We start from the raw sequence: 26,737 nt of genomic DNA on the forward strand, positions 1-26,737 counted from the left end.
AGAGTTATCAACATCTTCCACCGCCATCAAAAGCCGTAAAAAATTGTCTTCGCTTCTTTGGGAATACACTCAGGAGCCCAGCAGACCGCCTTGTTCAACATGCTCTGAGGTTTTTCCCGGATTCAAGTTGGAAGAGGCAAGCTGGCCGAAAATGGAGGTTCTACTGAGCTGAATATCAGCCCCCGATTGAAGGCATCACCCTACGAATCTGAGGTGGTACGGATTTCAGGTGGATTATTCGTATACGGAATAGTAGATTATGGAGAGGAGGTAATTCCGTCCATTTCTTCCTAATTGCCGTAAAAAACGACGCGGAAGATGCACACGGCTGGCGCGCTCAAATCGGACTCGCCGTAGAAAGTAGCGCGCCGGAACGCTCGAAGCGGTATCTTCCGGGCCGTTTTTTTTACGGTAATTAGGAAGAAATGGACGGAATTACCCTTCTGTCCATAATCTACGATCCTGTATACGAATACTCCACCTGAAATCCGTACCACCTCAGATTCGTGGGGTGATGCTTTCAAGTCAAGTCAATTCAAATAAGTCTAGTTCTGTGCTTGTTAGGGGCGACGGCCATTGAAGCGCTGATCTAATGCTAAGCTTAAAGGCATGTTTAGACGTACCACAGCCATGCACGATGTAAAACGGTCTGTGTCAAAATTCCCTTAGCCTTTGGGAAAATTTCCAGTAACCTTCGGTGTTCACGCTTTTTCTGCATATCTTTTCCTGGAAACAACTTCTGCCTACTTGGAGAATTCTCCGAAGAGGAGGAAAACACAAAACTGGCAGTGATCAGAACACCAGAGCAGAAATCGTTCAATTTATCATCCTTATACGGTGTTTGTATCAAGAAAAACGTTAATCTGATAAAAAAGAACTGAAAGACTACAAGGATCACAATCTAAAAGCTTACTGAAAGACGCACTTAAGCACGTTTGTAATGGATCCAATGGTAATAAAATTGACAACAATATATTGATCGAATCTTTCACGATTCTGTCAAGATGAGATCTTCACCTAATTTTAATTGTGCACGATACGAAATGACGAAAGGCCAGATATTAACATGAGAGTACGAACAAAAAGCTGAACGGAATCAATCAATCCACAAAGTCTGGATCATATTCGTCGATAACTCGGGTGTATTCGTGGATTTTCTCGTATGTTCTCACCACTTCAGTCCTTTTCGCCTAAATTAATGTGTAATTGTGTAACTGTGGTTGATACCAACTACCAATCAATATAGATCGATAACTTACAGGACGACGTGCAGTTTCAGTCCATGGTGGTTTCGAACCTTCGGTGACCACTTCTCGCATCCTTTCCTTCTTCTCGTATACTTTTTCACTGTTCCCCTCCCACGGTTGAAGGCGTTTATCTGCTTGAATGAGGTTCAGGAGGAGGTTTATGGATTGTTTTTGTTACACGTTCTGGGCTGTTTACTAGTTCTACAAGCCTTTCTGTCTACAGGATCGCATTACAACATTAACGTAAATGTAAATGATGCAAATCGATCGTTGGAGATCGATAAATCTATTTCTATTACTGCGAATGACATCTGCTTAGTTCACTAATGGTAGGACTGAAGCCTTCTGATCCTCTAGGATTAGCGCTAATCCTTTACTCACCGATAACCGCATACTCTCGAATGTCTTTCGTCTCCTCGATTTCCTTCTTCTCAACATGTGTGGGGCGGCCCATATCCCTGGTAGCTCCTCTCGTAGTTTCTTCTAAAAATCCCAGAACCCGTAACCTAACTATGTTTAGGTGCCAGTGATACAAGATAGACTGTGCCGCACCGCTTAGGGGCGGAGCGGACTCCGCAATGCGGCTCAATTTCACAATCGCGTAAATGATCCCACTACCTCGTCTTGTGGATTCCTCCTTTGTGTCTTTTAACACTGGTACCAACTCGTTTCGTTTGATTGGAGGTAATCGTGCACTTTCTTTTATTTTCGCAGTGGATTTATTAGATTCTGGAAAAGAAGGCGTTTGAATCAGGTGTTGAAAAATCGATAAGTTGACGAAGAAAAAATATCATAAATGTTAACTAACTGTTCCTTTGTGTGTCGTCATCAATTCCAACAAGCCGTGGCAGCCGTGTGACACTTGTTGAATGTTCTTTTGTTACATCTTAACACACAAATATTCGGTTGCGAGAACTGGTCTCTGGTCTCCAGTTCCAAGAAAAATAATGTCAGTTTACTGTATACTGTACTAACAAAGCTGCCTTATGGCGCATTTTAGTATTCAGCATTTAGGAAATTGTTCTCGGTGTATTGAGCACCATTTTTAACCATTCTATCAGACATTCGACGTAAACCGTCTGTCAAAATTACTAGGAACGATGGAACCACATCTTCTAATCCTAATTCACATGAAAACACGAAAAATTTGCCCGGATATGAATGTACAAACTTTGTTTTTTTTCCTTTTTTAATACAAAAGAAGAAATTTTCAAAGCCCTCACTTATTTCTTTTGTATCTCCTCCCCGAATATTGGCCATGCTCGAGGAATGATTATTGTTACTCCACAAATCGCCTGTTTTATTGAGGTGTTCCATGCTGCCGCCAAGCTGAAAAAAAACCAAAAATTAGCCCAATGAAAAATCTTCCTTGACCATTGTTTTAATGATCCTTGGAGAACTGCTGTGTTTACATAACAACCTCAAAAAGGAACTGTTTTAAACGAAGGGTCCCATTAAATTAGGTAGAAATTTTGTAGAAAGCGCGAAATTAGTCAATGATTCCGCCAGCAGATGCACCTTACCTTTTCCTTTGACAAATTGCTTAAATGAAGAGCCGAAGCATTTGGACTTCTGGATAAACCATCCAGTGGATACGGTAATCCCGTAGTGCTACCGTAACCTTCCTTCTTCAAATAGATATCCATGCTATCGCCTGAGTGCAGATATGCGGGTTTGCTTTCTGTGACGCGAACAAGAGACGTCCATTTCTGAAAAAGAAATGAATGAGACAAGGATTACCGAGAAAGTGGGAGTTCTTAAAATTATTTAACAGAAACACGAACGGAATAGGAGAAGCTCTACGTCAGAGACGTGGAGGGTTTCCTAATACATATCAAAACCGGTGACTCTGATTCTCTGAATATCGCTAAAGTGTTTTGCATGGTGGATGTACATCCGGGTAATGTAATGTCAATGAAAAAAAGTATTTTGCAAAAAAAAAAAACTAATTATTTTGGGTGAGAGACGCAGAGTCGGCCCTTTCTTTTCTTTCTTGCAGTTTAGGAATTAACAATTCAAAATTCCACTAAAATCAGTCTGTGGAGAACACATGGAAACCCGCACCACCACAAATGTGTGCAATGTTTTCGTTTTCCGGCTTACCGTAACCGAATATTTTTCGCCAGGAGTCCGTGAGTGCGGATTTGTGGGGAAGTCGACGTCATCGTCATCGTAATCTTCACGTTTATCTTTGCTCAAAATTTCTTTTTCAGATCGAGGATGTTCCCGTACGGTGACGTGACTCCTCCCTCCGGGACCAACTCTGCTGGTCTCAGGGTGACCCTAAAGTCACAGAAAATTCTGATAGAATATTCTCAGGTCTTTTATTTTTGCAGAGACGCAGAGACAATTCAATCAATGATCAAGAATTCGCGCAATACAGAAAGACCCGTTTTATGAGAGAAAAAGAGTGCTTCAAGTTAATTCCACATTTTTAACATGTAGCACGGTATTAGCTGATCGTCAAAGGACCTACCCTCTCCGTTTGCGTCCATACTCGTCCTGCCCCGTAATTGCAATCGATAAATGGACCACGTTCAACTGCTACATATTCACCATTGTTCTCCAACTCCGTGAACTGAATCGGAAGATTACGGTAATGTACCAAAGAAAAATACCGGAAATGCAGAGTAGGACTGTATTTCCGTGAACTCACATGCTCGATCCGTATTCCACGAGTGGTGAAGAGTTTGTGAATTGCCGTGGTTGTTCCCAGTTTTCTTGTCAAAGAGTCAAGGAATACAATCTGAAATTGGCAACCTCATCGATCGATTTCGACGAACATTATTGATTTGTTCCGAATGAAAAAGAAAACTTACCCAATGTTTGTACTCTCGACGAGTAACAGTGATCAGTTTCCCAGGGTCTCGTTCGTCACCGTTCTTGTAAACGCGTATCTGAAAATACTAGCAGTGAACAACATACACTGGAAGCTCCGCCCCATCGCTTATTCATCTAATCTATCCGCAAAATATCTCGCCGAGCGGACCGGATCTATAGTTCCTGAGGTGGCAGAAAATGACACACCCTCCAGAGCGCCTTTTAGAGGAGAATGCAGGGCTGAAAGGTCTTTACATTGAATGATGAACTGCGAAAGATTTCCGATTTTATTTTTCACCGAGCTTTGACCTACAGATGACCTGCAAAGCGTATGGTTAGAAACACAATTCGAAAAACGGCCTAGTTTTCATCTTTCAGAGGTCGCGTTTCCAGTCCTTCCATACGTTTACCGTCAGAGTATACGAAAACATCCCTCCTAATTCCATTTCCTAAATTTGTGGCGCCACAACGTTCGTTTTCCAACTTCAATAGTTTAAATGTGCTCTTTTTATTATTGCCACAGTGGAAAGTTTGAAAAAACTAATTCTTGACCGTAAAAAATTGAATCATATCATGGAGATGTGATGTCCGGAATAATTGATTTAGAAGCCCACTACGTGATTGATTCATTATTAATGGAACCCTGCATACTCAAATATTGTCAAAAAAAATTTTTTACAAGGAAGTTTTTAAAAAAATACATTATCCATTTACATTTTTTCAGAATTCTTATTTAATATTGTTCCCCACCTAACTGCTGCTAAAATAACCGTCTCTCTCCCAAAAATCTAATATTTCGGTAAGGGGATTGGTTGTGGCTGATGATTGTTTGATTGATTGATCGTTTGATTGATGTTGAATCCAGGAATACTTTTCGATCAATATATAGTCACAAAACACAAAAAAAATAAACTATTATAATGATCTCTCAGGCTCCAATCACATGGTTAGCGCTCCACCATGAACGAATGCTGTCATTGGTCAGTTACCCTAGTGGATCAATTCGCATTAACTGCACTATAAACTCTTTCAGCCTACTTTTCTGCTTTTTTTTCTTCTTACCTGATAAAATAAAGAAAATCAAACGAAGAAAAGACGTAAGAAAAAGACAAAGTTAACGAACACACACACACACCTAACTGGTTGTTGTTGGCGATGAAATTATATAATAGGGCTCTCTCACTCCCCAACCACCTTCTCATGCTTTTCAAATGGCCGAAAACAGGAAATGGGGGTAGCAAGTGTATTCGAGATAAAATGGGCGATTTTGTTGCCAGAGTCCTAAACTGCATTCAGGAAATGACGTACCACAACGTTCTTGCTCGAAGAATCACAATTTCTAGGAGATTAGTCAGATAAAGTAAGATCAATTACTTAGAAGATGTCAGCCAATCGCAGATATAATTGTAACAAAGCATATCTCAAATAATAATTCTGAAATTATAAGTAAGAATTTAAAAAGAAAGTTTGAAAGGGAAGTGTACACGACTGTGAGACTAGTTGGCTGTGCATTGCGGTCATCGCCAGTGAGTTTTTATTTACGAGACATTTAAGGGTAAGGTGGTTGTGGTCAACGATTCCATGCTCCTTTCAGACAATTAACCTCTCAGGGTCTGAGTTTTGGCGGTGTGCTGGACGACAGCACGTTTTTGCAATGTATGGGAATCTTTCGTCATATAACAGTACGGGTTATACAGTTCGTACGTTCACCACGTGCAGATAGCAATCAGACTTGTATACGCGGCCCCAAAGGTAAGGTGCATTAGGATGAAGATTGTTTCCCCACTACAACCTATATGACCACTGTAATTGTTTAAAAAGACCCCACTGATATGGACTTCTGTTGCGTCTTGATAGATTTCGGTGGATTTCTTTCCTTACTGCATGCTTATGCTACGGAACTAGGGATATCTGTGCTTGCCCAGACGGCGGTGGAGCCTATTCGATTGGAGCAAGACATGTTAGAGTTTTTGTGTGCGCGTCGCGATCACTCATGACAACATAAGCACCGGAAACATATCCAAGTAAGCGTTTGACACCGTGGTTTGAACTCACCACTGACTTTCAAACCTTCTAACAAACGTTATTCATATTTTAATTGATTTCCTTGAGATGTAGCCAAGATTGGTATTGCTCGTCTTTATTAAACAACAGCTAACGTTTCGGCGTTATCGCCTTCGTCAGAGCCTGGAAAATTCAAAGCCATTAGTGATTTATCCTCTCAAGCGCCTCATCACCCTACAGAAAGCATCCAAACGGTAGGCAAACTCAAACAGCAACACATTGGCTAGTTCTTACCTCATTAGCTAGGCTTGGTAGCGCAACAGACCATCACGTACCACAACTATGAGTCACAAGGGTTTTAGATAGGGACCTATAGGTTATTCATATTGATGGTGGTGGTTAACAGTTAAGTTTAAAGTTTCTGGCGTTAATCAATCCGCTTGGGATGCGCCCCCACGTTCACTTCAATTCAGAATCGTTTGAGGTTTACGAACGTGTATCTGGCCTATAAAGGAAAAGGCTGACCAACCTAACAAACTCAAACCGCCCCTTAGATGAGAACTCGCACAATTTTTAATATGGGGTTAGTTCGTTTGTGATCGCAATGCACTCCTTTTAGTCCATTTTCACACTTTTGGCACTTGCTCAAAATGCCTCGAGTTTGCTGTGAAAGTACCAAAGGACGCTACTGTCTCGGAATCTAAGGATAGTATCGTAATTTCTACTTCAATTAGGGACTTTTCATAACGTATTCCGCGGTTTGCTCCGACTGGGATGGAGATTTTAGGTTTCGCGAGCTTGTCTAGATGCTCCTTGACCAGAGTTCACAGGGCGTCCCGTTAGCCCTGACATAATCGTCACCACACAACCTGCACGTGATACGATATACCATCCAATCACTCTCTCTCTCCCAGATGGGGAGCCCATGCAGCTGGGAGATGTGCGCGATTATATCATGAGCACGAATGCGTACCACCTGACACTTAGGGTCAGCTGTTGGTACTTTCACAACCCTCACATCATTCTATAGACCCGCTTTTCGTGAACAACTCCGTGCGGCTCTGCTAACGTTATCAGGTATGTAAGGTAGACAGAGCAGAGCTTTTTGGGCTGTCCGCTACGCTACGTTGGATCTTCGGGAGGGATGTCGTGCCTGTCGAGTAACACAGTCTCCAGTCGGGTACCCATTCGATATCACCACTTCATTGGCCAGATTTACGGACAACATTTTTCCTGAGTATTTGATGCCACGCTTACGGCCGTCCTTTACATGTTGCCTATAACAGATTTTTCATTCTGCCGGGATGCGCTGGAAGATATTGGATTAAGATGTCTTTGCTATTGGGTTTTCGATACCACTTAATGATTTTGGGTGATTTGTTTTTCAATGAGTTTTGGCTCATAGGCGATCTGTGAAGCGTATGGTTAGAGAACAAAAAAAAAAGGCTAAGTTCCCATTTTCAAATCGTCGCGCTTCCAGTCTTCTCATGCGTTTACCGCCAAAGTATGCAAAAACTTCATTTTTATTAATTCCATATAATTTTTAGGTAATGGGATAGGCTTTGCGCAAAAGACAACTCGGCCGAAATTCCCATACCCTCCAGGATAAAAAGTAGAAATGATAGATTTCATATGCAACGCACTGGAAATGAGTGTTCTATAGTCCGAAATGCACTATAGAACTCACCCGTATCGCCTGGAAGTCGAAATCGACCTTGGGCGGTGGTCCGGTGAAGTCGAGCTCGTATTCACGTCGTTCGTCCGAATTCATTGCAAATTAACGCTTGTCACTCAGCTAGCATTCTCTACAAACACCACAGAACAGAAATTAGAATTCTAAAGAAACGTATCGAGTTCAATGACACGTAAACTCGATGTTTGCGGAGAAATTTCACATTTTTTTTGAGATTTCAGTGTCGCTAGATTCTATTCACGGAGGTGTCTATTAGTGAGTATAAGTGAAGTGACATATATTCGTGAAGCTAGGTACAAGGGCAGTGGAGACTGCGCTTAAATCGTCATGCACCACCAGAAAACCAGAGCACCTTGAGGAGCGGACGACGAGAAAGATAATCGCCGGACGTTGCCCGTCACATTACTCCTCTATTAAAGGGCACCGCTGGGGTCGTACGCCAACGGGAAATGCATAGGTATGAATGAATTCCGGACATTTTAGAACCTCTGAAGTGAGTGAAGTGTCCAAGAGCCAGAAATAGCTGTAATTATGTGCGTGCACATTTTAGTCGTTTTTTTTTTGGCTTTCATGGGCTAGCTTTTCACATGGCACCTTGCGTTGACTTAGAACATTTATTTAGAAAAAGATGTGACGTAATTTAAAAGAATTGCTATCCACTATTTCTCTCTGCTGAGACCATTGCATGTCCCTTAAAGGGTTGGGGAGGAAATAGTGACCCACGGTTAAAATCTGCCCCAACCTCTAAGCCAATAAAAACTACTGTAACAATTGATGGGAATTCGATTATTTAGTACTACTAGTACAATAACATTAGCCTCGAATTTAGATTTAGGAAGTTTCAACGATTAAAAAAAACATTCGGAAACGTTGAATCTTTTCCCAAAGTTGCTCATATTTGGCAAAAATCGCGCGAAATTCAAATCTTTGCCTGCAAATCTTAAAGATCCATGGAGAAAATCTGATCTACAACTAAAATCTAAAGAAGTCTCGACGCTTTTCAAGAGGGACAGAAGACAGAGAAGACAGCAAGATATAAATAAAATTTAGTAAAAGTTTTTTTTTATTCCGTAGGTCCAAGCGAAGGTCAATGTTGATTGCCTCAAGGACTACTTCCGACTACTTCTACCGTGTATGTTCTTTCTACTCAAGTATACACCTCATCGAATCAAATGAGTTATTGCCTTAGAAATCCAGAAAACTGTGGTAGCTGTTTGGTAAACTGGATCCATCGTATTTCCGAGTAATTTAACTTCAGTTTTACTTGCTACCACAACTTCCATAGGTGAACGTCCATCCGAAAGAAAAAGTTAAACCAAAAAAAAAATCCTCTGAAAACTCCATTTCCAGCGAGCAACAGCGTCGTCAAAAAAATTGTGCAAAAAAAAAACTGGGAAGAACCATTGTGTAAATTTCCTTCCCTTCTTTTGTATTTTTTTTTCGTGAGAAATGAAACAAATATTTTTTAAAATCAGGCATTTTGAAGCGTGCAAAAATAAATATACATTTTTTATACATATGATAAATTTTAAGCCTTAATTAATTGCAGGGTAGGACGGTAGGAGTCCTTTAAAACAGCGGCGCAGCTAAGAACTGCTATCGAATGGATGACATGAATAAATTTTAGGTTGGCGCAATTATACTTTCACAGCACTCTAATACTTGTACTATACCGTAATCGTGACTAATATAATACTATACTAGACTAATAATACTAATAGTATAATACTAATACTAATACTAATACTAATAGAGGCACACTAATACTAATAGATAAGTTTTAAAAATAATTTTTAAAAATTAATTTTAAAACTTATCTATTAGTATTAGTGTGAACAAAACAAAACAGAACAAAAAATAATCTATACAGAAAGTAAACTACAAGAAGTAACTGCAAACTCATAGAAGTGGGAAAAACTCGCGTTGATGCCATATAAGATTGAATTCGGAGAAATAGATAGATGATATGTAAGATATAAAAAATATAAATAAATATGATAACACAATATATAAAATTTTTAAAAATCCAAATATATAAATTTATACTATAATGTACGAAAAAAAATCACGGTTCATTTCCGGATTATCACAGCGGTGTGAGAAACGAGCAGCACAGAACCTGTCATGAAACAACCTATGTAGGATCGACCGAGTCGGTTAGTGCTTGAAGAAATTCCGCTACAGTGAAGAAAATTTGCCCGAATTCTGTCAACAAATCTTCGATTATTGCACTAAAGTACTTCAAGCGAAATAATTGCAGGTGCACATTGCTGACACAACTGCTTTCATGTGGTGCTGATGGTTAGAAAAAGACCTGTAACAAAATTTTGCCCTTTAGTTTTTTTCTGGAATTTTTTTTTGCAAGCAGGCAAGCAAGCACGACATTTCTGGAGTAGGATATCCGTTAAGGAGCGGTCGTATTATTGGGAAAAGGTGAATTTGACTGAAAAATCACATAAATGTGATGGGAATGTGGTTATCGTCAGAAATTTTCACGCTTTTCAAGATTTAGTTCCTCGATATCATCAATATATGTACGATTCTGCTATTTATTATTATTATTATTAAATAAACAAATAACTATAGATCTACAAGTGCAACTAAAATGATAGTAATAGGAAAACGCAGCCAATAATCCCCTAACTGCTGTGCAATCGCTTCTGCCGTTATTATCTTAAGAATAATTTCGAGGAAAAAAAATTGAGGAAAATTCAAAATTTTGAAAGTTTCGTCTTCCTGACTTCTTAATATGCATGAGACAGGAGTATTTCATAAAAAAAAAACAGTATGACGAACTTATAAATAATTATGGGCACAGAATGGGAGATGGAACAAATCGAATATCGAAACATTCGCAGTGTCGACTATTCGGATCAGGATTTGAAAGTTGTTGATACTGGAATACAATTTGAAAGGGGTATTTACTTCGATACATGACCGAATTAGTCAATGGTTCATTGTAGATCATATGATAGATCGTTTCCCGATAAGAAAGGCGACGGTCCTAGAAATTACCACTGCACTCTAGTGGAATTTTTCTAAAATGGATTTTCGGATGTGTGAGAGAAACGTTTCGATGTTTTTGCATTTTAAACCGCTATAATTTCTTTAATCCTGCTTTTTCGGAGGTTATTTTAGACTTCATAGACTTCAGCCAGATGGATAAGCAGAGAAAATATCAAACAATGATAATAAAAATAATAAATAAATTGGAGCGATTCTGGATGCGCTTTCAGAAGCTCTGTCGGGGCTGCATGAGGAATAAATGGGGAGGAGAAAAATGAAGAGAATTAACCCATTCACTAGGAATTAATAAGAAAAGACCAATTCTCGCTATCGCTTGTAAAAAGAGAACACTAAAAACAGTTCTTAAATGAAGAAGATTGTTTGTTATGCAAGATTCAGATGTTGACAAATGATATGATTTGCTGATTTTTTGGGAGAAAAAAGGAAATTTATTCTTTGTTGGAAAATAAAGCACATATTTATTTATTTATTTATTTATTCAATTATTTATTTGTTTCTGGAGCACACATTTAAAAACAATTTTTCAGCATGTGCTTGATGTTCTCGTTCATATTTTCGGAAACTGTAGTATTGTCCTGAGTGTAAAAAAAAACAAGTGCATTTCGAACTTTTTACTAAATCCCTAATCTCGTATCCCATTGAAAATTCATTCATTCTTTTCTCTTTTTCGCCTACGTTTTATCTTTGCGGAAACAATAAACTGCAGACTTGGAATCTTCTAGAACAAAAAAGGTGAACAAAAATGAATGGTTGGGACCAGTTCTCGCACACCTTTGCCTCAGCCTCATCCTGCTTTAGCGCTGTATAGATTAAACTTTGCAACGATTTCTCTTCAAAACTGCCCAGCGTTTGAAATCCACCCCTACTTTTTTAGAACAGCATAGAAAAACGTGTATAGAACTCACCACAATCATAGCTGTCAGCGGTACGGGTGTAATATAGATGAAATATAGCCGTTAGCTAATAGCGCAGAGTTTGAATTGAGGAGGAGGGCCAATTCACCGAGTTGGACACCACCAATTATTCATCGATTCCTGCCTGGTGTAGGTGTATGGTGACGGACGAAAACGGAATAGACGTGATCGTATGAGACGGACAAACAAATATTAAGAACAGACGAGTTACGCTTTGTTGAGGGTGAGTCCAAAACAAATGAGTGAAATGAGGCAAGCGAAAAAAAAAACTACTAGGAGCTAAGAAGTGCAAAGCAAAGAGAAATTTCAATGGCGGAATCCCGCCGAGGTTTCCTAGCACGACAAAATTTCTAGGGTTTTTTTTTCTTTTCTTCTTCTTTTTTTTTTCTTTTCTTTTTCTCAACATGAAGTGAATCTAATATCATCTGGATGGAATTCTTGTGAACCAAAGTTTTCTGGAACGTTTACGAACCCCCTGATCCGATGAATGCTACCAGTAAAACGTTGTGGACTCAAGTCGGGACCCATGCGATTGATTTTTTAGATGAGGAAGTCGGAAATTGTTTGTGGAAACGCATACGGTAACGAGAAATAGCCTTATTTGATTTTCAGATGCTAAAACATTTATTTGTCTGATTGATAAACAAGCAAACAAACAAAATGAACAGGAGAGGGCGGTTCGAAGCCAGCGAATCATGAAACTGACGATGTTTGGGTCTCTATGGGCGAAATAGGGCTCGGATTACAAATTACGACTGTTAGAGTAACTGGGCCCCTAATCGTCCTAGAAGAAGACGTGGAAACCACCTCGGTCCTCTAGAGGTACATTAGGACATGCCATCCTTTAACACGCTTCGGTTCCCTAAGCAGCATTGTTCAGTGGTACTTGAATACACTGCAGAGGAGACCTTATTGATCCTCGTCCGCTCGCTCGTAGACGCGGCACGTGTGCGGAGGGTGGCGTGTTCTAGCGTATCGCGTGGGAACTAAGGTCGTTTCGCACGCCGTTTCCTACGACGGTTAGGGAGGAAGTAAGTGGAGCCACGCACATACTCGTAATCTGCACTACAAACTCTATGTTTGCCCACAGAGATCGCAAAATCGTCAGTTTCCTGATACGCTGCCTTTGAATTTAAATCCTCATTTCTGGACCAATCAATGCGATTTTGCCGAGTTGAATGGCAACAGCATTTTTTGCTATGCTGTTTGACCATTTTAAAATTTTAGAACTTCGTTGAATAATTCCATAGCTAGAAAACTCGTCCACACGAGAGAGACTGAGTGAATAAAAGAAGATCCTGGATTATTCCTGGTTTAATTGACATCATCTAAGAAGAATTTTCTTCCTAGAATTATCAAAAAAAAATTAGAAAAAAGGGAAAATGCGAGAAAAGCGTGGACGAAACCTTCAAGAAAGGTATACAAAAAGGTTGCTGGAAAATACTACTTGCTGTTCGATATATATATATATCTTAATATCTAAACAGTGAATATTTATTTTTTTATTATTACTATTTTATTAATTTTTATTCTATTGCTACACTTAATTTATTATTTATTATTCATATATTCACTGTTAGAACTAGTTTGAATTTTTAAAGGATTTTCTTCGCGATAGCTCAGCAAAATTGAAATGAAATGATGACGAGGCGCTCCTTATCGTCCTTAAATTTCTTTAAATCCAACTAGGCATTGAACTTCTTGTCCTTACCCACAAAGTTTTAATATCTTTTTCTAGAAATGTCAAAATCCTCCAAATACATACTTTGATCTTTGCAATACAAGTTAAAAAATACATACATATTCCATCTCGTATTCAAATCCTTGAACAATACGCTCTTTAGATACGTAATTCACTGTAAAATCAGGAAAGCCAGTCCATGGAAGTTTTTTAAAACAAAATAAACCACTTCAAACCGCTCAAAATCTTGAATGATTGAAATCATTAAATTTAGTTGAATACTTTTAAATTTACATGAAATTTCACAGGGTTTGTATTAATGTCTCAATGTTTTTTTCCAGCGCATGTCTCAATGTTTTTTTTTCTTCTTTTTTTCTTTCTTTTAAGCAAGATTTTTGAGAATTTCTGAGAAATCTCTGAGAAACCAGGTGAAAATAAAATAAAAATTGTTTAAAGAAGGTCCGCTGAATTGAATTGGACTAAATTGTTTAAAGAAAGAACATCTTATTTCTAACAGTTAGGACAAATAGCCATTCCACGAATGGAGAAATTCTCAGTCAAGACGTAAAATATGGAGGAAACCGATTCTAGAGGCCAGGAACCAAAAAATTAATCAATAAGCTATGAAATCAGAAAAACGCCATCAGTAAACAAAACAATTAGAGGAAAATAGGCGAGTAAAGTTTAAAAAAATCGTAAAGTCGAGAGTAGGTGAAAAGTGAAGTTAGTTTTCACGGGGTTTTCCTGTAACTCGACGAGTTCGACTTCAGCAGCAGTCGAGCGTCGGCCGGCCGCCTCGGCCCAACTCGTATCCGAGAACGGAAGTGCGGCCAATTTCACAGCACCTTTATTGCTTTTCGTCTAAGCATAAAAACAGGACATAGATTTTTTAAAAATATAATGATAACTGTGGAGACGCAGACGTGGATTGACGCACTTTTTCGCTTCTTAAGTGCTTTTCTGTTAGGCCCGTGTGAATTACATAAAATTACATGCTATTTGAGAATTCGTCGAAAAAATTGTGGAGTACACGCTCAGTCAAGTATCAACAACTTTATAGGATATTTTTGGAAAATTGTGCTATGTGCTGAAATTTGTAAATTTAAATATGTAAGTAAATTTTTTAGTGAACCGTGCTTTAAATCTTCTAGATATCTATACGAAAAAAATTATTATTTAACAATTTTAGGATGTAATCGATCTACTGCGGAAATTCCATGGTTCATTTGGTGTTGACGACGTTCAATCATTAATTACTCAAAAAAAATATAAGAGCATGATTTGCAACACATCATGAATTGTTATTCTTCAAATGTTTGAGGAGAATTTACTTTAAATTAATTTAATTCATTAAATTAATCAATTAATTCATTAATTCATTAATTATTATTCATTCCTTAATTAATTGCTATTATTACATAATTTTAATTCCATTATTTATATTTATTTAATTTTCTAATTTTTTTTTCATTTAATTCAACTTTTATCACCTATTCATTTAGTTTATCTATTTTCTCATATTTTATACTTACTTTTTAATACTAGTATCTATTAGTGTTTTTTTAATGACATAATTAAAAAATTTTCTATTGAGACAACTACCCCAATGCTATTGGAAAGTGAACCACTTTCGTGTTTCTCTGAAATGTTCTTTTTTTCCTGACGAAGAGGCGGAGTCTATCCATTAATCCGTTAATTTTTGATTCCGTAAAGATTTCTTGATTTTTGATTCCGTAAAGATTTCCGTTTCGTGAAATATTCAAATGGGAAGTAGCGGGGCACTCGATAGTGTCCCAGTAGATGTCCTAATGTTATTGATCGGTGATTGTGTTATGTCCTACGGTAGATGTGCACGTGCAGGTCACACTACGATGTAGTGTAGCGTAATCATATCGTCAGTCAGTCAGTCAGTCAATCAGTCAGTTCACCGCTATCAAATCAATACGGCGCCACCTTTTAGCGCACCGTTAGTTCTTTCCTGACATCGATTGCCTCCTGAGACTTTATCTTATTTTTCTCCAGCAAGAATCAACAATTATTTAGCGCCTAGTCGATAAATGTGGTTCATCGACATATCTTATGTCCTAAATATCTTTAGAGTTAACGAACAATCATTGTCTTACATGGTATTGATCCATTAATTCAACTTATCCTTTTTCTTCCCACCTGACAACATTTGACTCCTTATTGATCATTTTGTGTGCACACCATTCTTACCTTACCTTACTATTTATTTCCCTTAGCTCTTACGTACTTGCCCGTCTATTTGTTTATTTATAAGGATCTGTGTTCTTACCACGATTTTTCCGCTAACACATATCCTTAAAGGCATCAACCCCACGAATCTGAGGTGGTACGGATTTCAGCTTAAATATTCGTATATGGGACCGTATATTATGTGGAAGAGGGTGATTCCGTCCATTTCTTCCCAATTGCCGTAAAAAACTGCCCGGAATATGCGGATTCGAGCGATCTGGCGCACTATTTTCTACAGGGAGTTCGACTGGAGCGCGCCAGCGTTGCGCAGCGCCGAATCTTCCGGGCCGTATTTTACGGCAATTAGGAAGAAATGGACGGAATCGCCCCCGTATTTTTATTTTTAATTCGTGGGGTGATGCCTTTAAAAACGTAGATTTCATATCTTTGCTGAAGAAAAATCGGTGGATGAGAAGGTAGGGATGGGAGTAAGGCAGCGGTCCACATCCAATATTTATTTCCATTCATTTCTCCTTTTTCGAAGAAAGAAAAAAAAGAAATAAAGGAAATTTGTAGCGGGTTCTTTGTTATTTCGTTCCTCAGGTTTTTTTCTTTTTTTTCTTCTATCCTGCACTTCTATACGCATCTAAATTGTCTAATTGTTTGTATTTATATTTAGGCATTTACACTGCTTAATCAGCTAGTCTGGCCTATTTTTTGGGGGATTTTTCCTGCGATCTTTAATATCTCTGCCGGATTTTTTCCCTCGTAACAAAATAGAAATTTCCAGAAATTTTGCTCCCTTGTGATTATAAACCTATCCGATTGTTTGTCTGTTTGTCCCGTTGCATGTCTGTTTTCTAATTTATCTGCCTCTCTATGTATTAAGTTGTTTATTTTGCCTACAGACATATTTGATATTCCTACATTTCATGGATGTGGGCGCGTGATCGTGAAAAGATAGGGCTGGGGATGAGAGCTTCAAATCCAAGAGCCCAGGAATCATTTCCATTTAGTTAATTTTTTTGCAGGAAAAAAGAAAAGAAAACTCAGAAAAGTGCATCCCAGAATTTTTTTTTTTGTTTTTGCTATTTTCAAATATTCCTGTAAAAGTTCTTGTTCTTCACCAGTTCAATTTTACTCTCCTTCTTTTTAAAAGGACTGAAAAATGCCTCACTTTACATTGGAAATATCCTTCTGAACAAGACACGATTCGATTTTATTTTTTCGTTGCACGTGATAGAAATTTCTGGATGCGTACTCGTCCGTTTCGAACAGAAATGACTGTATAAAAGTTAGGAAGTGTGGAATATTTGATGACGTGAAAAATTCCTTCAGAGACCAATTTGAAGTTTTATTTTAAGTCACTTCTCTTTATTTTCCCGCTCTTTCTATTTATCATTGGTCGGCTAGGATTACAATTAATTCCACAGACATTTTAAGAGCCTCCTTTAAGTCATGATCAACTTTAATTTTTCTTAACTTTTCCTACGATTTCCTTCTTTCCCTACCACCTCTTCCCTTGCCAATTAATCTTCTCCTGATTTCTTGATTTATTGATTGATCTGAGTTGACGACAGATAGTAAGACGGGACTCTTTATCTGGTTCCAATCACGCGATGATATAATTCTCGCTTTGTTACTGGTAACCATTATCTCAAGCGTTCAATCAGTCAGTAACTGGTTCAGACTTCAGAAATAAATAGTACTTTATATAGTGAAATGATATATTTCTCGTCTCGGGACCAACTTGTGCCAAGACAGGAAAAAAATAAAAAAGAAAAGAAATACCAGGGAAAAATGCAAACTAGCCAGAATTTTCTGTATATTTTTTCATCGTGCCCATCTATGTACTGAGCGGCTCAGCTCTATTTTTATTTCTAGAGGAATTTCTTGATTTTCGAGGAAGTTTTCCATTTTCCTCGCAGAAATCGATTCACCACCGGTTATTCGATGTTAACGCTACTTTGGGAGCGTTGATAGGCGCTGATAAGACTCATCCTGACACATTTATCGACCAACGCAAACTCAAATCAGAACTGAGAGTCACGTTTAGATCACATTCATTTATTCTAATATACTTACTAATTTAATTTAATCTAGTCAATTTTATTTATTTATTTACTTATTTTATTCTAATCCATACATTTGCCGAGTAATTTTCACCTATCTTCTTTTTATTCTTTAAAACAAAGTTTGGTGTGTCCCCTGATAAGAGATACCCACAAATTCTGACCTCTTGTGCAGTATGGCGTAAAATATCAAGTATTGTGTGAAGAAACTTTTAACCATGTTTTTTTTTTGTTTCTCCACCCGATTTTTTGCTAACTACGAAATCGAATGCATTTCCTTGTGGCTGCGACGAGTTTCGATCTAAAGCACTAAACAAGTATATGGATTGTTTTGGCACCTAGATGTCTACGGTGGTTCCGTCTTATCCGGACACACCGACAAAGGGATGGACCGATGATCGCGAATATTTTTGCAGAGGTAGATGTATTATTCGACCTATAAACTCATTTTCCAGGATGAAGTCGATGGTGGAAGCGGAATGCGGAGGGCCAAATGCCCTAGTGGGTCTTGCACAGAACTATGGTACATCAAATCAACGTATAGCACCTATTACTACTAGTAGAGGTTAGTTCTTAGCTTAAGTTACTCGAGGAAATTTCCATAATAATTCAAACTGGACAGAAACTTGAAACTTCTCGTCTTTGACCTCGGATGTAGCAGTTCTTTTTCAAAGAAACAAACTGCGCTGATGGCGCTTTTTCCTATCGGGCGACATTTCGCAGCAATTATCGATTTGCATGATCAACCTACAAATCGCTACCGTCACGAAAAATCACATGTTCATGTCAAAAGATAAAGCGCTTCTGCGCACTCTTATGGCGCAAAAACTCTTTCCTAACTCCAAACTTCCTAGTGCTAGATGTCCACAAAAGTTACGACGATGAAGTTTCAAAAGTTCAAGAATAAAAGTGAGTGACTGAGGGTATTTTCTATGGATTTATCCGTATTCTTCTTTATTCAGAGCTCTACTGTTTTGAAACTATAATTACCATATTTAAAATCTTATTCTACGCCCGGAAACTGAGAGATGAGTTCAGAAAAAATTAATTCTCAAATACAATCAACCAATTAATGTGATTAATTTTTATTTTGCTTTACGATTTTGTAGTTTATTTCTATTGAATTTATGCAACATTTCCAATCGAATTCAGTAGTTTCACAAGTCCGTAATTGCGGACATGAAAATAAAGAATGAGCATGTTTTGCTATCGCGATGCTGCTGGCATACGTCCATATCCAGAGATCCCCACTTTTTTTTTTATTCTTTTCTAATTTATTGGTAGTAATATCCATAGTGTAATATTTCTCTGACGATATTAAAAATCTGAAAAATACCCGTAGGAAGTGCATCCAATATTGATACACTTACTGTAGGTATCGATTTTCTTAAAGATATTGATGTGTGATAATCTTCTTCAGTCTTTCTCGTTGTTCAGGCGTTTCATCACTTTTACCCTCGTCTTCCCTCGGGGAACAATTTGCCAATGATTTTCTACAACAGAAAGCTGCAGCGACTCAAGCGCCGTCAACATTTAATATGAGTGTGAGTTTATTTCTATTCAAAGGGCACCATGAAATTGATGACGTTGGGATCTCTGGGGTCCTGAAAAACGGCGTGAGAATCGCCTTAGTTTTTCCACGCCACGTTAGAATACGCGTATTTTAGAATGCTCAGTCTTGCAAAGGCTCCGCAAAAGCAGCCTATTCATTGGTTTTAGTTGAATAGACAGCCGAGGATACCTTATTGATTTCCGACCGCTCGCTTGTCGGTGCGGCGCGTGTATGTGGGCGGCGCGTTCTAACGTACAATCCTAATCGTACAAACTAAAGCGATTCCCACGCTGTTTTTCAGGGCGATTAGAGGGTGTCCCACAGAGACATTGTCAATTTCGTGATGTGCTGTGTTCAATACCTCATCTATGGGCGTGGCGTTTATTCCGCATCATATTATTGGTTTTCCCTCTGTAGTTTTTAATCGATAATTGCCAAAAGGATGGATATAAATAAGTGAAAGTCTTCAGCACGCACATTTTTACGTCCCAATTACCGAATTAGTATAATCTACACAAATCGATAGCTACTCTTTGTACAGGCACTAGCCGCTCAGCTCCCCAAACAGTCCTCTTCCTCAACGAGCCTTGCCAATAACTGGACGGCTGAATATGCAACGCTCCCTGGGCATCAGGTTTGGATACCGTGCCGAACGTCTTCTGCTCGTCGGAATAATCCTGGGATGAATGGGATTTCAGTTATCCACACAATGGTCACAACAATACACGTCGGCGAGGCCATCTTACGAGACCGCATGGGCAGGTGCGACTGGACAGACAACACCGTATCCAGCTATTGCTCAAAGGTGAGCCAGCAATGAATTGTGGATTTTTGATTTTTCCCAGAATTTTCTTGTAATCTATCACTTTTTGCGCTTTAATGGATCTCTCAATTCCACACTATTTCTTTTTTTACTATTATGAATTCAATTTTTCGAGTTTCTCACATACTTCACGATCCCTCTGTGAAAGCAGCGATAGGGGATCTTTAGTGAGTTGTGCGACAACACTGAGCATCCTATTCAAACTTTATCTTTGGAAATATAAAAGATTTTAAAAAATACACAAAAACAAATGAATCGAAATAAAAATTACTAGAAGTAAATAAAAAAAAAAGAAAAACTAGCATGAAAAATCAACCTTAAGGAAGCCTTGCCCGCCTTGTACAGAAGAGCAAGCGGACCTAAACGAAAGGCGACAAGTCGCAGTTATGAAAGTATAGGAGCTGGATTTTCAGTTTTGTGGCCGCTATTTTTTTGCAATTAGTCTTGGTGCATTAGAAAAATCAAGTGTTCTAAGGCACAAACCCGACAGACCGAAATTTTCCCACTAAATTTCCGCTGTGCTTTATTTTTTTTTATGTGAATTTTTGAAGATTGTTTGAAATTTGTGATAAAATAATATAATCGCAATAAATAATAATAATAAAATGGTAATAATCGGACAAAAATTGGGCTGGCGACCATGTCGCAAAAGAAAGCGAGTATACGCAACTGAGTATAAACGAGTAAAATAAAGAGAAACAGCAATTTGGCAGCATTTATTCTTTTTTTACCTCTCCAAAATGAGGAAAAGGCTCCCTATATGGTCCGAGTAAAATTCAAAGTATTGATTAGCTTAGCGATTGAGGTCGCTCCTTATCTTTTTGTTGTAGTTCCACCTCTGTGGACAGTGCAATGTGGTCGGCAGAATTCCTGGATAATGTTGAGTCATCGCTCAGATCATCACCGGTATGAATTGATCACTTCCGGTGTTGCCAGCGATAATTTATCGATCGATCGACGTCATCATAACGCATTCAGTTATCAAATGAACTGGCAGACAGTTGGGCACGGGAATATACTGCTGAGATGCCGGACATGTTTTCAAGTATGGAGAGCGAATGGGAGACAATCCAGAGGAATATCGCTCTATCTCAACAGGAGGAGGCTCAAAAAGTTGAAAACGATATATATGTGCATCAGGTGAGGTTTATACTTGCTCCTTACACCCGCTTTCGCTCGCCTTTCCAAATCCTAGGCGTTTTGATTTGAAATTTTTTCGAGCGAAATTTTTGAGACACCTTTTTTAAATGAGACATTCTACCTACATTCGCTTTTGCGTTCGTCTCAGAAATTAGCTGAGTAGTTAACGTTATCGCCAAAGCAGGCGATTGTCGCACGGTCGACTATGGTCATCTTTCACGAGGAAATAAAATTTGTTTATATTTGTTCTTGTTGAACTCCGCCTGCATGCTTGGTGATGCTTATTTTTTGTCGAACACCATTTTCTATCCAGCTTTTTCCTACGTGCACTCTCCCTCTCTTCGGACAGATCTACTTTTTCAATTTTTTTTTGTTTTTTTTTTCTCTTTATAGGAATATCTAACGGAATATTTACTATGTTTTTCCTCTCATTTCCATTATTGATTTACCTTTACTGATTTATTTTTACTACTCTTTTTCATAATTTTGCTACCTTAAGGGTGGTAGCTAAAAAATAGCAAAATATACCGTTTATACTTTTTTGCGTTGCACTCGCCGACCCGCCTGCCACAGGTGTTCAATAGAACCCAGGAATTCTTTCAGTCCTTGGCTATTTTTCTTCTCTTTTTACCACCTACAAGGCATTCTAGTATAATTAATAAAGAATGTTAGATAATTCTAGAAGGAATTTAATTTTTTTTTCAGGAACACAATCCTTTCTTGGCTTCGGCGGATCCGCTTGCTGAAGGTGACCGTTTAATGCAGGCGGGTGATCTCGGGAATGCAATGCTCGCCTATGAGGCGGCTGTGCAGAAAAATCCACGTGATGCTGAGGTTTGTTGCCGCCAGAAATGGTTTCGTTGATGTTTTTGTGTATTCCGTGGGATCATCCTCTACTTTTACTCGGATTTTTTCCTTTTTATTAATTTACTAACAGCACTGGACGAGTTAATCTGTCCTTAACACTTCCTCTGCTTGTAGAAAGCTGTGCTAAGCACTTTTTGATGCACTAGACACTTCCCTACAGGGCTACAGTATCCTCCTCTGCTTCAGTAGTTCTTTTCCTTTAAAAAAATACTTTGAAAATATAGGTCTGTGAGATAATTTTCCTTCGAGGAGGTGACTAATGCGTCAAAAATCGCTGCGTACAGCTTCATAGTCGCTTACAGTATCCTTGTATTGTAGCTTTCACGTGCTCTTCAAGACTATCACGACAAATTAGAAGAAGCTGTAAAACGAAATCCGGATGATGCTAATGTAGGTATAGTTCGGAAGGAGTACTGTATAGCATGTGTTCCTCTGTTCATGTTCACACTGTAAACTGCATGCTCCGCCCCAGTTGGGAATTCTGCATAGATTAACAACTAATAAATTACCTGAGAAAGTCACAAGCATGTACATTTCATGTATATATTATGCTTCATTATACTATATAAGGTGACCAGTTTATTTGAACCGACCGAAGCATTTCTGTACCTTTTCCTACTAATCGATATTTCAGGCATGGTGTCGTCTCGGCCTATCGCATGCTGAAAATGAACACGATCGCGCAGCAATCGTTGCATTCAATAATTGCCTAAAAATTCAGCCAAATAATGAAGATGTGAGTTATTGGGAGTGGTGGCCAGCTAAAAAAATATCATTTCGCGAAAAAATCCAGATTTAGGCTTTGCTGGCATTATCCGTATCGCTGGCAAATGAGTCCGCTGAAAATGAAGCTCTATTCCAATTGGAGAAATGGTTAGTGGCTCATCAAGGTGGCGATCCTACCGCGGTGCAAAAAGCTCCGTTCGGCTACAGTTCGTTCCTTGATCATGAGAAATTCGATAAAGTATGTTTATTCTCTCTCTCTCTCTGCCCAAATATGTAAATAATCAATTATTGTGAGGTATTAGGCACCGGCTGTGATACTGTGATATGTTCAAAATTCAGCAAAATGATTCTACCGATTTTTTTCTCTCATCTCAAAACTAGATACTTCGCCTTGAATCGCTTTGATCTGCTTTCTTTTCTCGCCAGTGCTCGCATCCACCGCTCCCTGTCGCTAGGTACTGTCGCTTGCGGTGTGTTCTCCACGTTTGAGGCTTGCACTGTTCAGCTTCGCATATCAGTTGCAGTCATGCTAGATTAATTTTTTTAAAAATTCATCTTAAAATTGACTTATATAGCTTTACCAGCGCAATTTTTCGCTTATGCTCGCTCGTAATATTCTTTATGTGACTTCTAAAGCATTTCCTAATTTCACTCCATATTCCAGCGAATTCAGGATGAAAAAAAAAATTTTTGGCTTCGTGGTCCTATTTCCTTCAACATATTTTATTGCCTCTGTTTAGAAGTGAAAACTTCTGGGGCTTGTTCTCGTTTGAGCGTCAGGGATATCTGATACCGTGCCACTTTAAATATTAGAATTTTTACATTAAATAAAATAATAAATAAATAAAAATAAAATAATAAACAAATATAAATGTAATAAAACAAATCAAATAAGTAAATAAATAATAAATTCAAGTAAAACAGGCTTATACTGTCTTATATATAAAATATCTTAGAATATCTAATGATGTATGAGGAACCAGGCCTTTTTCTTTTCCCATATAGTGAATATTCATGAATATTCATATTTTACTCTCTTCTGCAACCCATCCATGCTCATTTTTTTCTACAAATTCTTCTTAATTCGTTTTGTATTTTGTATTTGTTTATTAATCATATTTTGAGCTCTGTACGTTTGTTTTTTTTTCTCACGAAACAAAATTAATTTGTACTATTTACAAAACAACACAACTTTTTTCTTTGATTTTTTCTTTTCGCTTGATGTTCACCCTGTGACTCCTCGCCCACGCCTCCTCGCTTTAATCTCTTTGATTCTATTTATAAATCAAGAAAATCTATCTTTTCCCATTCTGTGTTCATACTTAGCGCAAAATTCTCGCCCCTATCCGCCAATTTCTTGTTCACTCGCTGTTTCGTCTTTACTTTTTCCTCGCTGTGGATTCATGAGTGGGTGCAATACAAAAGCTCTTCGACCACTCAGTACCAAGATTTTTTATTTAGCAAAAAATAAAAATAAATGAACAGCAAAATTAAAAAATTAGAACGAAGCTATCTGTATATGTGCGGAAATTAGAACAGAAATGTATAAGCGTGAGTGAAGGGGGCTTGAGCAATATCGTGGGATTATTGATTTATTGATTTCATTTTCTAGGTTGAAGAGCGTTTTATAAACGCAGCCAGGCAACAGACCGGTACTGCTGATGCTGCGCTACAAAATGCGTTAGGAGTTCTGTACAACCTGAACAAAAACTATGAACGAGCAGTTGAATGCTTGAAGTTGGCCATAGCCAGTAGGCCAGACGTGAGTTTTCCGGATAGGACCAGTAGTTCCTGATAAAGCAACTCATTTTCGCCTCAGGACCCACGTCTCTGGAATCGATTGGGCGCAACGCTGGCGAACGGGGATCGTACGCCAGAAGCGGTGGCTGCGTATCGGGAGGCATTGCAAAGGTATCCGATGTACGTGCGAGCACGTTATAATCTGGGTATCAGCTGTATGCATCTGAACAGTTATCGGTGAGTTACTGGTAACCTACAGTAGCCTCAGGGTCGTACAGGGTCATATCGTTACCACATAGATCTAGTCCATGTTGAGCACAATTCCAGAGAAGCGGTTGAGCATTTCGTGTCAGCCTTAGATCTCCAGAAGGGCGGCACGGATAGCTCATCCATATGGCCGACGCTGAGATCCGCAACGATACGAATGCCAAACGCTCCCGAGGAGGTGCTGCCCGCTCTGGATCGGCGAGATTTAAACGCATTCAAGGCCGCAGTTTCCAGAATGCCGCCTTTGTAGGATCCTCCGATTGTTCCATTGTCTCCAAATTATTTCACATACGGGCCTCTTTTCATTTCTAGCAATGATACATTGTAGTCATGCTGTCCTAAAAATGGTTATTTAGCCAATAAAAGATTCTGACACTGATGATCACGTCAGATGCTTTGTCCAGGGAAAGAGCTATGGAGTAAAATTAGTAGAAGGTCACGGAAATTCCCAACTCTGTTCATTTGCAGGGGAAAAATGGACAGAATCAAACATTTTATCATCTTTATTCTCCATTTATTTATTTTACATGATTTTATCCAAATATTGAACTGAATATTTGCTCGGGAAATATCTCGGCATTTTTACAATTTTAGTAATGAATGATTTGACAGAGTCTAGATTTTCCACTCAGAGAACTTAGTCAACCGACTAATTTTCCAGTCAAAGAGGGAAAAAAATGAAAAATTGAGGCGAATTTTTCACCTCTGCTTTCAAGAAGAATGAAATTATTTTGTAGATTTACTTATAAGATTGAGTCACAAATTACTTTCACATAGGTATATGGTACCTTCTGTTATTGTTTACGCTCGGAACGTGTTACCAAAAAACAAGGGATTTTTGTAATCGCTACGCAGGCAGTACTTTGGATAGTCGTTAGACGGTAGTCTAGAGTTGTGCACTTTGAGTTTTTACTTTTAATTTAATTTTTAATTGAATTTTTTTTTGTTCACCTTAAAAATCGAGAATCAAAAAATTCCCTTAAGAGGTGATGCTTTGGGAATTTGAAGGAGGTAACAGCGCTGCAGCTACGGTTCAAAAAATATGCAGTGTGTATGGTGAACGAGTGATAACCGATCAAGCGGTTAGAAATTGATTTGTCAAGTCCCGTTCTGGAGACGGGACCCTGGAAGACGAATCGAAGGGGTTGGCGTCGCCACCCAGACTTCGACGACGATATTTTGAAGCCAATACTGGCATCAAAGTGTACGTCAAAAAGCTGGGGGGAGTTAGCAGAAAAGTCACAATCAATTATTATTTTTTGATTTTATAAAAAAAAATTAATCACAGAAAAACGAATGGCGGAAATTATTTATGACTGAATCTAATTTTTCATATTTTATCTATTGATCACATTTATCTTTATTTTGTATACATCTATTCGTACAATTCAGCCTCGGAACACCACATTTCTCCGGCTCCGGAAAAATTATTACCGTGACCTTTTGAAGGGTTTTTCTGATTTCTACGAGATTGTCAGCAGTTTTACACTATTAAATATACGATCAATCCATTCGCCAACAGCTTCCTGGCTGCGATAAGGGGATTTGTGTTCACTTCAGTGTTCAGTTCCGTTCAAAAAGAAGCCGATAAATATTCGCTAGGACTAGACAGTTCATCTTCGATAAATACACTTCCCCGGAAACAAATACTGCACTGGTGAGAATTTTTTTTCTTTTCGTTAACAGCTTGACCGGGATTCTTCACATAGTTTTCGCATAAATTTGCGTCACATGCACCAGCCAACTGCCGCTCCGGAAACGATCATCTGAAATGGCGGGCGTGACCGGAGGCACATGACCGCGGTCGTTGTTCGTTGTTGATCGGCGGTACCTTAATGATCGTGACTTTGCGGTGGCTGCGTGGCGTGGCCGTGGCCGCTCCACCGCAACCGCAGCAAAATTCGACATATCACATGAATTATGTGCTTGGATGATGAGGAACGCTGAGAAACGCTTTACACGAAACCG

General features: G+C 38.6%; 2 protein-coding genes across 3 annotated transcripts; one reads left to right on the forward strand and one right to left on the reverse strand.

The window, feature by feature from the left end:
* Nucleotides 1-1,100: 1,100 nt before the first annotated feature.
* RB195_016682 (uncharacterized protein) lies at nucleotides 1,101-7,842 on the reverse strand (the record flags this gene model as incomplete). Its single annotated transcript, XM_064183319.1, has 12 exons — nucleotides 1,101-1,190; nucleotides 1,260-1,381; nucleotides 1,629-1,730; nucleotides 1,866-1,976; nucleotides 2,056-2,133; nucleotides 2,471-2,576; nucleotides 2,771-2,956; nucleotides 3,351-3,530; nucleotides 3,724-3,825; nucleotides 3,904-3,993; nucleotides 4,067-4,144; nucleotides 7,759-7,842. The coding sequence occupies 12 exons, from the start codon at nucleotides 7,840-7,842 to the stop codon at nucleotides 1,101-1,103; spliced, it is 1,329 nt and encodes a 442-aa protein (XP_064039200.1).
* Nucleotides 7,843-18,110: 10,268 nt separating this feature from the next.
* RB195_016683 (uncharacterized protein) lies at nucleotides 18,111-25,019 on the forward strand (the record flags this gene model as incomplete). 2 transcript variants are annotated; one of them, XM_064183320.1, is made up of 13 exons in its annotated part: nucleotides 18,111-18,219; nucleotides 19,092-19,198; nucleotides 19,748-19,840; nucleotides 19,905-20,011; nucleotides 20,860-20,935; nucleotides 21,008-21,169; nucleotides 21,875-22,003; nucleotides 22,355-22,426; nucleotides 22,671-22,772; nucleotides 22,836-23,000; nucleotides 24,375-24,524; nucleotides 24,582-24,739; nucleotides 24,830-25,019. In XM_064183320.1, the coding sequence occupies 13 exons, from the start codon at nucleotides 18,111-18,113 to the stop codon at nucleotides 25,017-25,019; spliced, it is 1,620 nt and encodes a 539-aa protein (XP_064039201.1). The 2 variants fall into 2 exon arrangements, with proteins under 2 accessions (XP_064039201.1, XP_064039202.1); XM_064183321.1 differs by lacking the exon at nucleotides 22,355-22,426.
* Nucleotides 25,020-26,737: the final 1,718 nt, after the last annotated feature.

This window comes from Necator americanus, chromosome II (genome assembly GCF_031761385.1).
Source record: "Necator americanus strain Aroian chromosome II, whole genome shotgun sequence".
NCBI classification, from domain to species: Eukaryota; Metazoa; Nematoda; class Chromadorea; order Rhabditida; family Ancylostomatidae; genus Necator; species Necator americanus.